At 41.3% G+C, this 16,258-nt stretch overlaps 1 protein-coding gene across 1 annotated transcript in view; it reads right to left on the bottom strand.

The window, feature by feature from the left end:
* LOC119652058 (dynein heavy chain 10, axonemal) overlaps positions 1 to 16,258 on the bottom strand; it is a 300,796-nt gene that overhangs the window by 260,418 nt on the left and 24,120 nt on the right. Inside the window, 3 exon segments of the mRNA XM_038055995.1 lie at positions 11,656 to 11,769; positions 11,830 to 12,421; positions 12,506 to 12,696. Coding sequence (XP_037911923.1) covers positions 11,656 to 11,769; positions 11,830 to 12,421; positions 12,506 to 12,696 — 897 coding nt within the window.

Here is a 16,258-nt window from a genome sequence, read left to right as displayed (position 1 = left end):
GGAACTTTCGCGAACTCCAGAGTTGAGTCAATACAAACTATCTTGGAAGCACATCATCCGGAAGAATTGGTGATAAACGTGGGGGCAAGGGAGTTGGTAGTCTCTGCAAATCAGGAACACTGTATACAGGAAAATTTAACTCCAAGCACATTTTTGGAAATTTTTTGGAGAAGAAATATCATCTTCGACCGCCGACAGCAATTCCGGGGAACAATTCCGTGCCTAAGAGCTGGTGTAAGCGCCGTGTATGTGATAGAGTGCATTTGTGAAACGGCTTTGTTCCGGGCATTGCACAGCTATTTATAGTTTGCCACATGGGGTGAGGAAACACACACAAAACCATCTAAGGGTCGTCGACAAACCGACACACCAATAGATTAACCACATTGGTCACGGGCCACGGGTACTTCGTCCCTTCCGCTGAGATACACAATAGCATCTCATGCCCCTCTGCCCCTGGATTTGCTCCGCCTGTATACAGTCTTCTTGCTGCAAGCCTTTGAACACGAATGTATTGCAGACAGAATTGGAACACTGCCGGAGCGTTAGTTTTCAATGATAAAGCGACAACTGTTGTACTATCCTTTAAGCACTCCAAAGCGCTTGGCATGGATCGCATTATTTAGCGGTATTAAAGGAAATTATCGTCTCCGGATAGCTGAGTAGTTATTGCACTAAGCTGTCGTATGGAAGGTTGCAGTTAAAATCTCGCTGATGGCAGTGGGATTTGTATCGTGAATTGACGCGGGATACCAGTAGACTCAACAGTAAATGAGTTAAATAAGGATAATAACCCCCGGCGAACGCAATGGTGACCACATTGCTTCCTATAGGGTACCATTAACCTGCAGTGTACCGTTACAGTCATAAATGAAGTGTTTTAAAACCCTTCAAGGCCCAGATCCAATTAGTTGGCGCGGTAATCTATTATTAAAAGAAAATATAGAATACTTGCAGAAACTTCTTAGTAATATTTTTCCAACATGCCTTATTTTTGATTTCATGCCTACCTCTTTGTAAAAGGCTAAGGGAGGCCTCATGCCGAAGCCCGGGAAAGATCCCTATATAATAAAACCCAAAGAACTTCAGGCAGTCCATATCTTATCATTTCCGCTAAAATTTCTGAAAACAATGATTCTAAATAAACCAACATTGCCTCAAAAAAGTGAAGCGATGGCGGCTTTACTGTTTCTTACCAGGGCCCTGGGTGTTTGGGTGCAAGCCCTAAGCGAGGGTCCGTGGACCAGGAAAGAGGGAGTAACTTGCTTCCCATTTGGTCCGGTCCAGCATTAAGTTGATGCGGACTTAGGACCCCATCATTCCTAAAACCAACATTGCCTGTTACCTCATACTGATGCTCACATATAACTGGAAAGAGGCTAAGAAAGTAAAACTAAAATGGCCCCATGGATCCCACCGTTTCTAAAAGTTCACTTTATATGATGATGACGTCATACACATCTTGAAGCGAAATAAATTTAGGTGAAATGCAAAACTTTGGCCTTTTATAACTTTGGTAATAATAGTGGAATTGCCTTCAATATTTTCAGAATTATGTCCTATATTATCGCCTGTACCAATACCATGATAAATTTTTACCTTTAAGATAAAGGGGTTTTCGAATAAGTTTCTAAAATATGGCAATATATTATTATTAATTTTTTTGTGCAGATATCGGTACGGGATGTATTTCGAGGCCTTGATTTAATATAGATGCCCCTTGCGTGATTTTCACCATTGGTAGGATCATGCTATATATTATACCCTACATTGCTGCAAATATTCATGATTCTAGGATGAACTTAAAGGGGGTTTTGCTGTCAATTACAAAATATTATAATAATATACTGTTATTAACTTTATTTGAACAAATATCGGCATGGAGAGTATTTCGGAGCCTAGGTACCGAATACTGGCAGCCTCGTGATTTTTTTCAGATTTTTCTTTGAGTAGTTTCTGAGAATGGGTCTGTTAAACAAATGATCAATTTGGACCCCCGCACTATCCAGGCATCCAATAAAACTAAGATCAGCTTCAGAAATTACTAATTTTCATTTGATACCCCACATAACTATATTTGGTGAAAAAAATGTACATCCCCTTTTGTATGTACGGCGAATACAATACAGTGCAGGTATCCACTGTATTGAATCTCAAATAGAATTCAATTACTGTAATGTAGAGGGTAATGAAATTCCCTTTGTGCCCGGAATAGGAGTTTTAATAACATTCGCTAATGCTGATGTCAAAACCCGGGTACAAGCTTCCCATATGGACGACTAGCAGAGCCTTAATACTCGTCCAAACATCAAACCTTTCTTCTCATATGGTACGTGCGCATCCTGTAATGAGGAAGCGGAATTCGCGAAACAGTTTCTAGGTATATTGTAGTTACCGTGGTTTCGCGGTATGCAGATCATTTCGCTTTGCTAGTGTCCTGTACCGAGCTGATGAAAAATCTATTTGTTTGAGTGCAGCATTTTGTCCCCTTCTCACTCCCATCTAGCTTACGTAGAGCTCACACTGAATTACAGAGGCATCCTCAATTATTATGATCGCAAGACGCCAGGATGCCGCAGGTACCCAGAAGACGGCACATCCTTTAAATTCGAGGCAACGGAAACATCGATGATCCTAGATCTATGGATCTTCTGCCCCCCCCCCCCCCCCCCTCCTCTCAACATTTCCGAGCCTGACTAACAATGTTGTCGGAAGCGGAAAAACATGGTATTAAAAAAACAGGTTCAAGCAAAAAGAAAAAAAATTGTCCTCTAATGTTGTAATATTTGGAGGCGGGAAATTGAAGAGCACGCATTTAAACACGTATAAGACGATACAATAAGAAACCAAAAAAAAACATTTATTCCCACGTAATACAGTGAAGCCCATAGTATTTTACGTAGGCACCTGTCGTGAGACTTAATCCTACGGTCCTCTTCAGACACGGATTGATTTTGTGACCACAATCAGAGCCCCGCTGAGACAAGCAACAACGGTACCAGTCTATACCAAGTGCATGGCTTAGCATTCATACTGGTGGATGCAAGAATTACCTAAATCTCTACCGAACTATGGAGTACGGCACCCGTGTTGATACGCAACACCACGTCGAGGCCCGAAGGTCTCTTCTCGCTTGAGTATAACCACAACCACCATGAAACTCCCACTAGGGGGGCCAATCGCAAATAACCGAGCTGTCCTCACATACAACAGGAGTTCACCCAAAGTATGAGTCCAGGGGCTTTCACGGTTCCCATGGTACCAGTATACCCCTGGTAAGGTTTCGTGACCAATTTGCCACTTCAGATGAGTCCTCGTGCAGACTCGGGTCTGATCGTCCTGAATAGACCTTTGGAGCATTCGCCTACTGAATCACGGTCGGCAAACCAAAGTGATTACAGCGTCTCCCGGTGCCACCACTATGGAGGTTTTCCTCGGCCACTTGGTTTTGGTTTGGCCGATAGGGTTGCCGCCCCATCTTCCTCGCCGCCACCTCTGAGCACCACCCACGTAATACAGATAACACAAGGAAGGCAAGGGAAATGAACCGAGCGAATCAAAAGTATTAGTGGAACAAGGAAAAGGATCCGGTTTTGATTAAAAGCCGGTCAAATTGAGCTTCAGTTTACTGTAAGACAACAATACATTAAATTGGAAGGATATTGAAACATATAAGGGGAAACTTCGTACCTAATTTCCTACAATGACTTCCGGAAAACATTTTTAACAAGGTGCCGTTTATGAACCTGCCGTTCAAGCAAATGTTGCTCAACAAGGTAAGCTTATAGAGTCGATCTGGGACATTATATGTACAATAAATGTACTTCGAGTTGTTGTGCTACTGGAAAACAGAGGATTATTTAATGGCTAAGGTTTTGTAACAAATTATGTCACAGCACATTAGAGTATAATCGCGCTTCATATTATAGCCAATAAATACCGCTTTAAAACCCTATTTCAACTGATTCCCCCCACCATTTTTGACAGTTGTATGTATGTCGCCAACTTTTAGCTCCTATGAGCTTACTGATAAAACCCAAACATTGTCTTCTCGGTTATTTTCGCAAATGAATGGTTTTCGTCTTACCGGATGGCTATGAAACTTCGCTACTCAACAATACTCTGAATATGCTCCCTCGTGGCGCTTTTAAACAGACTTTTCTGTGATTTGCGCTTGACGTCGGGTAGTTTTCGATCTGTAGTAGATCTGATTTAGTAGGTAATTTTATACCTTTTATGATATGGTGGACAGCATCCAGTTCAGTCCAGTTTATGCTGGAAAGCACCTATTGAACTAAAAAAGTACTGAAAAATGAGAAAAAGTACTGAGGTACTTGTGAACTTCAAAAGGAACTATTATATATTTAATACTTCAGGTACTAAAAAGTCAACACTGCTGAGTAGCACGAAGGCGCGTACGTTCGTGTCAGTTTTAAGTTAGCTCAGCCGTCGTAATTGACCCTGATCACCCGAGATGGCCACTTGCCCAAAGCTTCATTTACATATACATATAAATACATACATATGTTTGCCTCGAGTAATTGATATTGATATATAAATGATTAACAAACTAAAACGAAATTTTTCCCTGCGGCGTCTCATTCATGTGAGCTCACCTTGTTGTGGTATTGACGAATTGATATGTTATGATGACGTTTTAGAATGCATCCAATTCATATAAAATGTAAAAGTTTCACCTTCTATAATTTCGTTAATAATAATTGGATTTCCTTCAAACTTCCCAAAGTTATACCCCTTATGCAAGTGCCAAATTTTGCACCTCTAGCATAAACATGACGTTTCCGGTTAAATTTCTAAAATATGCTAATATGTTATACTACAGGGTGCGGCAGCATAACTTCCTTTTTTCAAAACTCAATAAAAACTATTGTATGCATCGGAAAATATTTATTTATTTTTTATAATGTAGGCACATGTCTAAAGTTTTTATTTACATTGTTTTGAAGATCAAATTTGTTAGATGGCGTCCCCCATTCTCCATACATTGCGTAAACCGATTTCTGGCGTTTGTCATGACTCTTGTTAGCATAGCAGGTGTTATGTTGGCAATTTCTTCTTGGATGTTGGTCTTCAAATCTGGTAGGGTTCTTGGACGATTCATATAAACACGGGATTTCAAAAAACCCCATAGAAAAAAATCACAAGGGGACAGATTGGGAGAGCGTGCCGGCCATTCCAAATCGCCTCTAATTGAGATAAGGCGCTCTGGAAAGTGTTCCCTCAAAACAGCCATCGGTGCTCTTGAAGTGTCTGCTGCTGCACCGTCTTGTTGGAACCAAGTGTCCCCCAAATCCAAATTTTCTAGCCGTGGGAAAAAAAAATTCTGTAGCATGTTTACATTCCGGTCCGAATTCACTGTCACTGTAACCTCATTTTCCTCAAAAAACTGCTTCAATGTTCTCAGGTGATCTAACGGGCCGAGGGACTCCAGTTCTTCCTTTTGTCACACTTGCAGTTTGTCTGAATGTAGTGACCCATGTAACAATTGATTTGCGGTCTGGGACGGGAGCCAACGGGGCTAAATTAAAGCGATTCCGAAATGCACGCTGTGTTGCAATAACCGAACATCCGCTTGAAAAGTAAACCTCAACGGCACACTCCTCACTATTCCAGCGCATGATGGCGACTGAACCATGTCGGGACAAAACTTTACAGTATTCCCTCTTGAACGAGACCACTAGCGCTCCGCTATGACATCAACTAACTGAGTGGCGCGCATTTTAAAAAAGGAAGTTAAGCTGCGCACCCTGTAATATTAACTTTATTTGTGCAGTTTTCCGAACGATATATATTTTCGGGCCTAGATTTCATTCAGATACACCATTGTGATTTTTCAGATTTTTTGGTTGGATAGGTTCTGAGAACGAGATCCGTTACCCTACTTGGGGTCCCCTATCTTTCACCCAAGATCAAGTATGGAACCAGTTTCGAAAAGTATTAATTGAGCCCTTTCATTTGACACATGGTCACATTCTGTGAATCAAAAATTTGCAGCCTCCTTTCGCGTATGTGGAAGGCCCCTCTTAAACTTAACAAAAAATGGCGTCACTTGCTATATGTAAAAGGAAACTCCGCCGTGCTATTAACATAGTATGCTGGTCCCAAGCCCAGGTAAAGGATGAGGGTTTGAGGCAACTTACTTTGTACTATCTTCAGTAAAACAAAAATAAAATGTTGAGATTGAACTCGCAAGAGTCATTCGAAAAAGGCGCATTGATATCTGCGCTCTGCAAGAAACCCGATGGTCTGGTGGCAAAAGCTGCGACATTGGACGCGAACGCGGTTAAAATGGATATAAACTCTATTTTGATAGCCCACACACTTAATATGGCGTTAGCATTGCCATCTCAGAGGGTTTCCGTGATGCCATTAAAGAAGCCGAAAGATTTAATGATCGGCTGATCGCAATATTCACTTCTTCACCGCGTGCGCACCAGAGACAGGTCGACCTGATGCCGAAAAAGATGCCTTCTAGCAACTTCTCGATGAAAAGACTTGTCACGTGCCTGCTGACGACTATATTATCATTGCCGGCGATCTTAATGGTCATGTGGGTGAAAAAGCAGACGGTAACAGGTGCCATGGGAGAAAAGGGTTCGGAGTGCGCAATGAGGGTGGCGAGCTTATAATCAATTTTGCGGATACCCATAACCTTGTACTTACAAATACAGGGTTCATCAAACGATTGTCTCATCTTCCTACATTTTATAGTGGGAAGAGTAAAATGCAAATCGACTATATTCTCGTAAGACGCCAACATTTTACCACTGTCACTGATTGCAAAGCCGTTCCCTATGAGACGATAACACCTCATCGGCCATTGATTATTGTCCTGCGAATTAAGCCACCGATAAAACAGTGTGAGGAACGTACTGGCCCGCCGCGCATTAAATGGTGGTGATTCGGTGAGAAGAAAGAAGAAACAATCTCACTCACACGATTACGGACCATTACCAATCTGGAAGAATCGTGGAACCAAATGAAACACACGATCCACAAAGCGGCCTCTGCTACCCTCGGGCTCACCAAGCCGGGTAAGCGGTACATCAACCGAGATATTTGGCTTTAGAATGACGATTTTGAGCTAAAAGTCCGTGAAAAGAAATGTCTCTACTACACGTTTCTCGACGATAAAACGGTCGCCAATTGCCTAATTTATAAGAATGCCAACCGTGAAGCAAAGAAAGCGGTCGCTATCACTCGAGCGAACCATTACAAAAATCTTTACGATAAACTGGACACTCGGGATGACGAGAGAGATCTGTAGAGAGATCTAAAAGCCGTAATGAACGCACACAGGATATTGAACACTTCTGTTGCGTTAATGACAAGAACGGTACTTTGCTTACCAACCGTCGAGCCTCCACGGATAGATAGCGAGAATATTTCGAGCAGATTTCAACTGAAGAATTTGCTCATCTCCACTTCCACAATCGTTGTCGACATTTTCACCATTTCCACCTGTCAGCGCAACTGGTGCTCAGAGGTGGCGGTGAGGAAGACGAGGCGGCAACCTTGTCGGGCAAACCAAAACCAAGTGGCCGAGGAGAACCTTCATGGTGGTGGCACCAGGAGGCGCTGTACTCACTTTGGTTTGCTGGCCGTAATGCAGTAGGCGAATGCTCCAAAGGCCTAATCAGGACGATCAGACCCGAGTCTGGACTGGGACTCATCTGAAGTGGCAAAGTGGTCACCAAACCTTACCAGGGTGATACTGGTACCATAGGAACCGGGATAGCCCATGGACTCTCATACTTCGGGTGAACTCCCGTTGTATGTGAGTACAGCTCGGTTGTTTGCGGTTCGCCCCCTAGTGAGAATTTCACGGGAGTTGGGGTTATACTCAAGCGAGAAGAGACCTTCGGGCCTCGACGCGGTGTTGCGCTTCAACACGGGTGCCGTACTCCTTAGTTCGATAGAAATTTAGGTATGTCTTGCATCCACCAGTGTGAATTGTAAGCCATGCACTTGGTATAGATTGGTACCGTTGTTGCTTGTCTCAGCGGGGCTCTGATTGTGGTCACAAAATCAATCTGTGTCCTAAGAAGACCATGGGATTAAGTCGCAAGACAGGTGCTCACGTAAAACCCTCAAGGACTTAACTGTCATAGCAACTGAAGTCGAGGGGGCAATAAAAAGAATGAAATTGAAAAAAGCCACAGGACCTGACGACATCGCATCTGAGCTCTGGAAAGCGAAGAGCTGGGATCCAACACTGTGTCTCAGTGAATTCTTTCCAATATGTTCCAATATGGAAAAGAAAGGTAGTCCAGCAGAATGTTCAAATTACCGTCCGATCCGGTTACTTTCCCATACCATGAAGATTTTTGAACGCATTCTTCACAACCGTATTCGCGAATTCGTTGAAATAACCGTGAATCAAGCCGGATTTGTCAAAAACTGCGGAACTACTGACGCAATACACGCTGCTCAGTTACTTATGGAGAAACACCGTGTTCATCAAGGAGGCGCCCTCTCACTACTCCTCTTTGTTCTTGTTATGGACACCGTCATACTGGATATTCAACATCCAGCGCTTTACACACTGCTTTATGCAGATGATGTTTTGCTAGCATCTCGAGCAACTTGTCCAAAAATGGAATGATCATCTCATGCAACACGGTCTCAGATTGAATTTAAACAAAACTGAATTTTTGACGACCGATTCCCATGAAACAAACACAATCACTGTCAACGGCAGTGATCTGCCCAGAACTGAGCGATTTATATACCTCGGATCAAGGCTATCAGCCATTAGAGAATTGCGTTATGAAATTGCTACACACATTAACGCAACCTGGATGAAGTGGCGTTCTACAACTGATGTTCTTTGTGATCGACGTATTAACGATCATCTCAAATCTAAAATTTATCGCAATGTTGTCCGTCCAGTCGCTCTCTATGGTTCTGAGTGTTGGCTGACTATAAAAGACAATGAACGACGTCTTGCGGTAATGGAGACGAAGATGTTACGTTGGACTAGTGGCGTGACACGTTTTGATCGCATCCGAAATGAGGATATCCACGATTGTTATGAGTTGCACCGATCGTGGAAAAGTTGCGAGAGAGGCGTCTTCGATGGTATGGTCACGCAATTCGTGCCAATGAGAATTCACTTGCCAAGATTGGTCTGAACATCGAAGTCGATGGTGAACGACCAAAAGGCAGGCCTAAACAACGCTGACTTGATACGCTGGATGGGGATTTAAAAGCCTCGAGATTGCACCCAGATCAGGCATTCGATAGAGCCAAATGGCGAAACCGATCACGACGAGGCGACCCCACTTGTGAACGGAGCAAAGGCTGAAGAAAGAGAAGACTTACTATATGTAAAGGGACCCATGGATCACATGCTCTCACCAATTTTCGTACCAGCCTGTCTAGCCGTTTCTGAATGAATCAGGTATGATAAACAGACAGACAGACGGACAGGTAGACATCAACTCGATTCGATTCGATTTTGTTTTACAAAAAAAACCTTAAAAAAGAAGCCCACAGAAGAATCTCATGTTCCCTGCTTTGTGTGGTATATGACTTTCAGGAAGTTTCAGGTTTAATTAGCGTGTGCTTCAGAGAAAGACCTGATCAACATGCTTTGCAGAAAGTCAGTTATACTCACTATGCAAGGCTATTCTAGCATTAAACTAAATGCGAATATGAGGTTCATTCAAAATAAACCCCCTTCATTGTATAGTCGTCATTAGTAATCTCTACCTATTAGCCCGGAAAGGCTACTATTTAGTTGTTTAAAAGAGCGGTTAGGAACCCTCAAAGAAGGAATTTGTCGGCATGGGTGTGGCGGCACATCGGAAGCATGAACCACGACCACATTGCGGTGGTAAATTCGGCTCTACCTATGCACTGTACTGCCGCCGCCACACTAACACTTCCTCGAAAAATTTAATAAAAGGATTTAGTTTTCTTTGGAAATTTGTCCATTTAATTGTGAGACATCGTGGAACTTTATTATTTCTTATCCACCGGCATATGAAGCAAATTTCCTATGAATTTACCGGGAAAATGTTTCCATACTACCGATACAATCTATCTCAGAGTAATTATTTCTTTTCCTCAGCGTTCTCGTTGAGGTTTCATAAGAATTTTTCGCTTTTGCAGGCGTGAAGTTCTATTGCTGCGCTGGTATCTTATTTTCGCTCTCATGCATTTAGCAGTCATCACGTGAGGCTTTTAAGGAAGGAAATCAAGGTTTTTGAATTTCACCCTCTTCTGCTAACTTTATCACGAAGGAGGTGGCTAACGCATATGGGGAGTGCTGGGTAATATCAAAAGTTCGTTGCAAACGATTTCAATGCTTGCTTCAATCCACAGGTCAGTAAAGGAACTGAACAGGAGAGAAGAGTGCAACTAGATGCAACAACGCCATTAGACATGTATATCCCTTACGTTTTGTGAACGAATTCAATAGTGGCCCTCACTTTTATTACCAACAACCTTGAAAGTGGATTATCTTGGCACATTAGTAAACACTTTAGATTTGGCGATCACTAGGCGACTCTCTGCAAAGTTGAACTGGGAGAGGCAACGTGATAAAGTTAGCATAAGAGAGGGAAATTCGAAAACCTTGAATAAGGAAATCCTTAAAAGCCTCACGTGATGACTGCTAAATGCATGAGAGCGAAAATAAGATACCAGCGCAGCAATAGAACATCACGCCTGCAAAAGCGAAAAATGCTAATAAAACCTTGGCGGGAAGGCTGAGGAAAAGAAATAATTACTCTGAGATAGGATGTATCTGTAGCATGGAAACATTTTCCCGGTAAATTCATAGGAAATTTGCTTCATATGCCGGTGGATAAGAAATAATAAAGTTCGACGATGTTTCGCAATTAAATGGACAACTTTCCAAAGAAAACTAAATCCTTTTATTAAATTTTTCGAGGAAGTATCAGAAGGTATTCTTTTACAAGCCATCCTTTTAATAGCTAATAGAACATATGACATTTTAAATGAACACTCCTAAACCTCTCAAAACTCTGCACTTGATACTATTATATTATGTTTATACCCCAGATGATTTTATTATACTAAAACAATGTATAGTCTTCTTTTACAATCAATACAAAGTGGAGGCAATCACTATGTGCATAAGATAGCATGCTTTAACTCCCGTACTGCTACCAAAAAAATGTGAATCTGACAAACTAACAGACAAACACATAGGTTCCACAGAAATCTCCAAGAATGAATGCCATCGAAGTCTGTTCTTGCATCCCTTAGACTTGCAACAATTGCAAATTCCACACTCTACAGTTCATTAACAATAGCGTGCAACCATTAGTCTGAGAATTCTCCTTTCCCATGAGAAATAAATTCTCGAAGGTTTCCATTCACCGCGGCGAAAAGTTAGTCGAAAGATTGTTTCTTTCAAAACTAAATCTTCTGAGAAACTTTAGCTTTGCAAAGAACGATAGTGAACATAAAAAGTTTCGCGTAACTCGGTTAATTTGAGTTTGCATCTCAAACAAAAGGAATTATTAAAAAGATGAGAATTATTTATTAGCCTGAAATCTGAGCAAATCTGTTCTCATTTTCGATGCACTCCCAGATAGAGACTTGTTTGTCCTACTGGATACTATAATAAAGAAAACTCTAAATGATCAATGACGCAATCACCTTTTTGAATGCAATAACCGATTTCTTCAAATGTTGTCTCAACAATCGAACCCACTGAATAGCACCTACAGTTGGCGGTTGGTTCCGGGTCAGAGGTGGCTGCTTTCGATTTTTCTACGAAGAAATAAACGAAAATAGAAAAGCAATTTATTCTATTTACAGATAGACAACTACCAGAAATTCATGTTCCACGATGCCAATTTCAGTCACGAAATGCCGCAGTACACTTTCATGCTTATCCGCCATATAATCAATCAAGGATTGACGTGTTTTCAAGGTTTTCACCTCCTGGATCAAATTCAGTCCCAAATCAGCGGACCGCAAGGACGAAATACACTGATCCAAAACTCCTTTCGATTCGTTCTCCACAAGCTCCAATCGTTTATTAAAATATCCTAACGTGTCTTCCCAATTCTCCCAGTTGCCCGGGTAAAAGATGTCATAATCGACGTTCAGCACGTCGTCCAACAAACGATAAACTTTCTTCATTATATCGTCAACTATCGATGGATCCGTTATTATTGCCTTCAATTGAAATCCAAACATATTTTCAAATTCAATGAATACATTCGCTATATAGGCGATGTCCTTGCTAATGCGATAGATGTGGTCCACTTCATCGAACAAGATGTTTTTATCGAATTCCCATCGGGACCCAACGCCTGATTTTTCGATATGGGCTCTGCTTTCCATGTACGATTGTTTCCATGACTGCAACAAGTTGGCACAGTTCGAGGACGCATCAAATGCCTCCGCGGAAGAATGCCTGTTTTCGGATATAAAATAAGTAATATCTTTTTTGTGGATCTCTGTGATTCGTTGGCAATCATACAAGCGCTTTTATACTTACTTGAATACATTATGTAGGGCTACGATTTTCTTGACCTTGCTGGTGAAAACATTTGATATTTGGCCCAAGAGCACAAGCATGTGTTCATCTCGACAATAGTAGGAAGACATGGTCCATATGTGCCGTAATCCCACCATTAAATTGGGGATCAAAGAGAACATATATCGAAAATCATCGTACTTTCGGATGCCCTGTTCAAGGATGAAAGTTTAATTCGTAAATATCTCATGCAGAATGTGAACACGAATAATAAAATAAAGGGCATAGGGTATTTGTCCCAATCCTAACACTGGGAAGAGTAAGGACTTACAACTCTCCTGTTTCGACAGCTTGCCAAGCCAAGTGGAATATAACACATTAAGGGCGAGCACTCAGTAATGCTTTCGCCTTTAGCCTTGCAAGTACAACTTTTATAACACCATTTTGGTACTTCCGGCTTAGTATGCAGTGCAGCTAGAATCGAAATTTTATTTCTTACGCTAAAAATCTTTGAAATCTACAAAAGAATTATTGTATGTACGTTTCGAACCTATAAAACCGCCACTGTTTTGCAAGTTTAACCTTTTCCTCATTTAAGTTAAATGAATTGTTTGTTTTTGAGAAAGGATCTTTTGAAGCTCTTGCCAACATTCCTTCATAAAGTTTTATTTACAACATAACGATAAAGTGATAAATCTGGGAAATTCGCCTGCTACATACTTAAAAGAGCACTTTCAGAAATAAAACATTTATCGAATTGCGTCCAGAAAGACATTGTGGCTGCATTAATACAGGATCCCTGGATCGGAAAAGGCTGAAGAAGAAATTACATTTATTGCACAGCACAAGGGGAACTAACCGGTACCGACCCAAAGCATGTATTCTACTCAGGAAGAGCCTTCATGCTTTCCTTTGTCCAGACTGAGTTTCAGCGGCATAACCGTGGGCAAACTGGAGCAGACGAGAACGGAGAACCTGTATATCTCCTCAGTTTACATGTCTCACGATTCATCAACTTCACCAGAAGAACTACAACATGTTGTGAGTGTCGTTCGCAAACCAACAAAGGAGGCAGATCTATCGGCATGTAGCAGGAACAGTACACCAATCTTTCATTTCCTCAATTCATTAAATTGTAACTATTGGGAGGAGGTCCTTGATATCATCTTACTAACCGAAAATTGAACTTTCAGGGTGGAGAACTGGAGTGTTCCTGACCACATATCTTTTTTTCTCTGATCACAGTTGGATATTTGTTTATCTAGATGTAGATGTAGCTCTTCTTTGCTTTCAGAAACCACAGGAAGATCGATTGCAGGAGGTATGATCAAGTTATAAACAAGTCGGAATACCGGAAGCTCGCGCTTCGGATATAAAGGTTTTGTGTTCATCTTATGTAAGAAATTTCAACGCACATTTTTCTATCCGTATATAAGTAGCTACAAATCCAACATATTCCTTTATATTTTTCCAAACTACGAGACACACGTACATATTACAGCTATAGATATTGCGCTCACCCTAAACAAACAAACTGCCTATTTCCGAATACTGTACACATATATGCACTTATATAAATTGATCGTACCCATATTTCCGATCTACTTCTTATATCTATTTGAATTAGGCTCTACCCGCAAAGTTCACTAGCACGCATATATTATATACCTCCATACACAAATGTCTGGTTGACAGATAACTAAAACTAAAACAAAATAATTCTCTGCGACCCAATTCGTAAGAATTCATTTCCTTGTGGTATTGATGAATTGATATGTGATGATGACGTCATCCAGGTTGTAGAGTGCACGAAATCCACAAAAAATTGTAAAGTTTCACCCCCTATAACTTTGTTAATAATAGTTGGATTTTCTTCAAACTTGACCAAACTGTGCATTATGTTCTTCATTATACGCATGCCAAATTTTGTACTTCTATGATGAACATAAGGGGGGTGCCGGGTAAATTTCCAGAATGTGGAAATTTACTATTATTAACTTTATTTCTGCAGATATCGGAACCGGATATATTTTGAGGCCTAGATTTCGTAGAGATGCACCACTGTGATTTTTTTCAGATTTTTTGGTTGGATAGGTTCTGAGAACCAGACCTGTTACACTTTTTTGGGGTCATATTTTGAGCCCTCACTCCTCTATGTTTCACCCAACGTAAAATATTGAACCAGTTTCGAAAAGTACTAATTGAGGCCTTTCATTTGATATCCCACATGGCTACATTCTGTGAAAAAAAAATTTGCGCCCTGCATTCACATGTATGGGGAGCCCCCCCTTAAACTTAATACAAGATGGCGCCACTTAGTGCATGTAAAGGGATCACCAGATTACATACTCTCACAAATTTTCGTGACAATTGGTCTAGCCGTTTCCGAATAAATCGGGTGTGACAGACAGACAGACAGACAGACAAACAGACAGATAGACGGACAGACGGACAGACGGACAGACGGACAGACAGACACCCTCTCGATTCTAATAAGGTTTTGTTTCACACAAAACCTTAAAAACAACCCTCCGTTGTTCGCAACGGAAACTTTGGCAAGTCAGACAGGCTAGAGTAAAATGTCAGAGGTCTGGGAAAGGTCTGGTAATATACAACAAAAGGGCATTGCCACCGTGTAAAAATTTCCCGGAGCTGTATTTCGCTCGAATGCGCACCGTATTCGAGGAAACGCACGCGTGGTTTTCATACCTAAAGCGACGGGTCCGCAAAGAACAAGCATCCAATCACCCTCACCTTTTTGTTGAATGGAAGTGCATTCTAGAAATTAACTTACGGACGGTCTTGGAGAGAACATCCACAGAAACGGCTCTTGACGAGGTAATTCAAAATAATAATGATGTAATAATGATGTATGAAATTCTACGCATATTAGCCAGTAGCGGGTGAAGGTGGTCCCTCCTTTATGAGTGAAGTCATAGAGAGAGAATTTTGTTTGAATTTCACCCACCGCGGTTAAATGGACCAAGATTGGCACTTTTCTTCCATGTAAAATATATGGAAATGATCGTGGATTCTAAGTTAAATTGCAGAGTGAACATACAACTGAGGGTTAAAAAACCTTCTATACGTACATGTCTATTATGTGGTGGTCGGCACTGAGCAAAAAACATAATAGAACCAATCTCAATAGGAACCAAAGACGGGAGATCCAATAACAGGCAGTAAGGCAGTAAGGCTTAAGAACACTCCCTGTGAAATCCGTGTACAAAAGAAAATTTTTTCTTGTGCCAGTCAAAGAAGCGAAAAATGCCGCAGAACACAATGATTTCTGAAGTGCAAATCTTTCGATGCTCCTCTAAAGGACGTTAACAGTCGACTTCTCATCCACGATGACGACCAACCGTTTCTAAGTGATGAGATTCCATCTCTCTGTCACTGTTCCTCCAAGCAAGAGTTCGATAGCCTTCCCGCAGAAATCTCCGGATTGTAAATTTGCGGAACGAAAATCTTGGCAATCCAACATCTTCCTCAGAAAGTAGAAGAAGGGGATTAAGATTTCAGAGAAGAGTACCCGTTGTGAATGTGACAATTGGATGGGAATCTGCGTACTCCCTCCCGTCACAAAGATAATAGTAAAAATAACCCTGGAACGCATGAAAGAACATCTCGAAAATTTGATCGACAGAGACAAGGCTGGTTTCCACTCCGGATACTCCTACATTGACTGCATCAACACCCTGCGGATCATTTTGAAACAGTGCACGGAGTTTTGATTTTTGCTTCAACTGCTCTTGAAAAATTTGTAGAAAGTTT

The sequence above is a fragment of the Hermetia illucens genome, chromosome 3 (assembly GCF_905115235.1).
Source record: "Hermetia illucens chromosome 3, iHerIll2.2.curated.20191125, whole genome shotgun sequence".
Taxonomy (NCBI): Eukaryota; Metazoa; Arthropoda; class Insecta; order Diptera; family Stratiomyidae; genus Hermetia; species Hermetia illucens.
The sequence above is the reverse complement of the archived record's forward strand: the minus strand, read 5'-3'. Positions and strand labels throughout refer to the sequence as shown.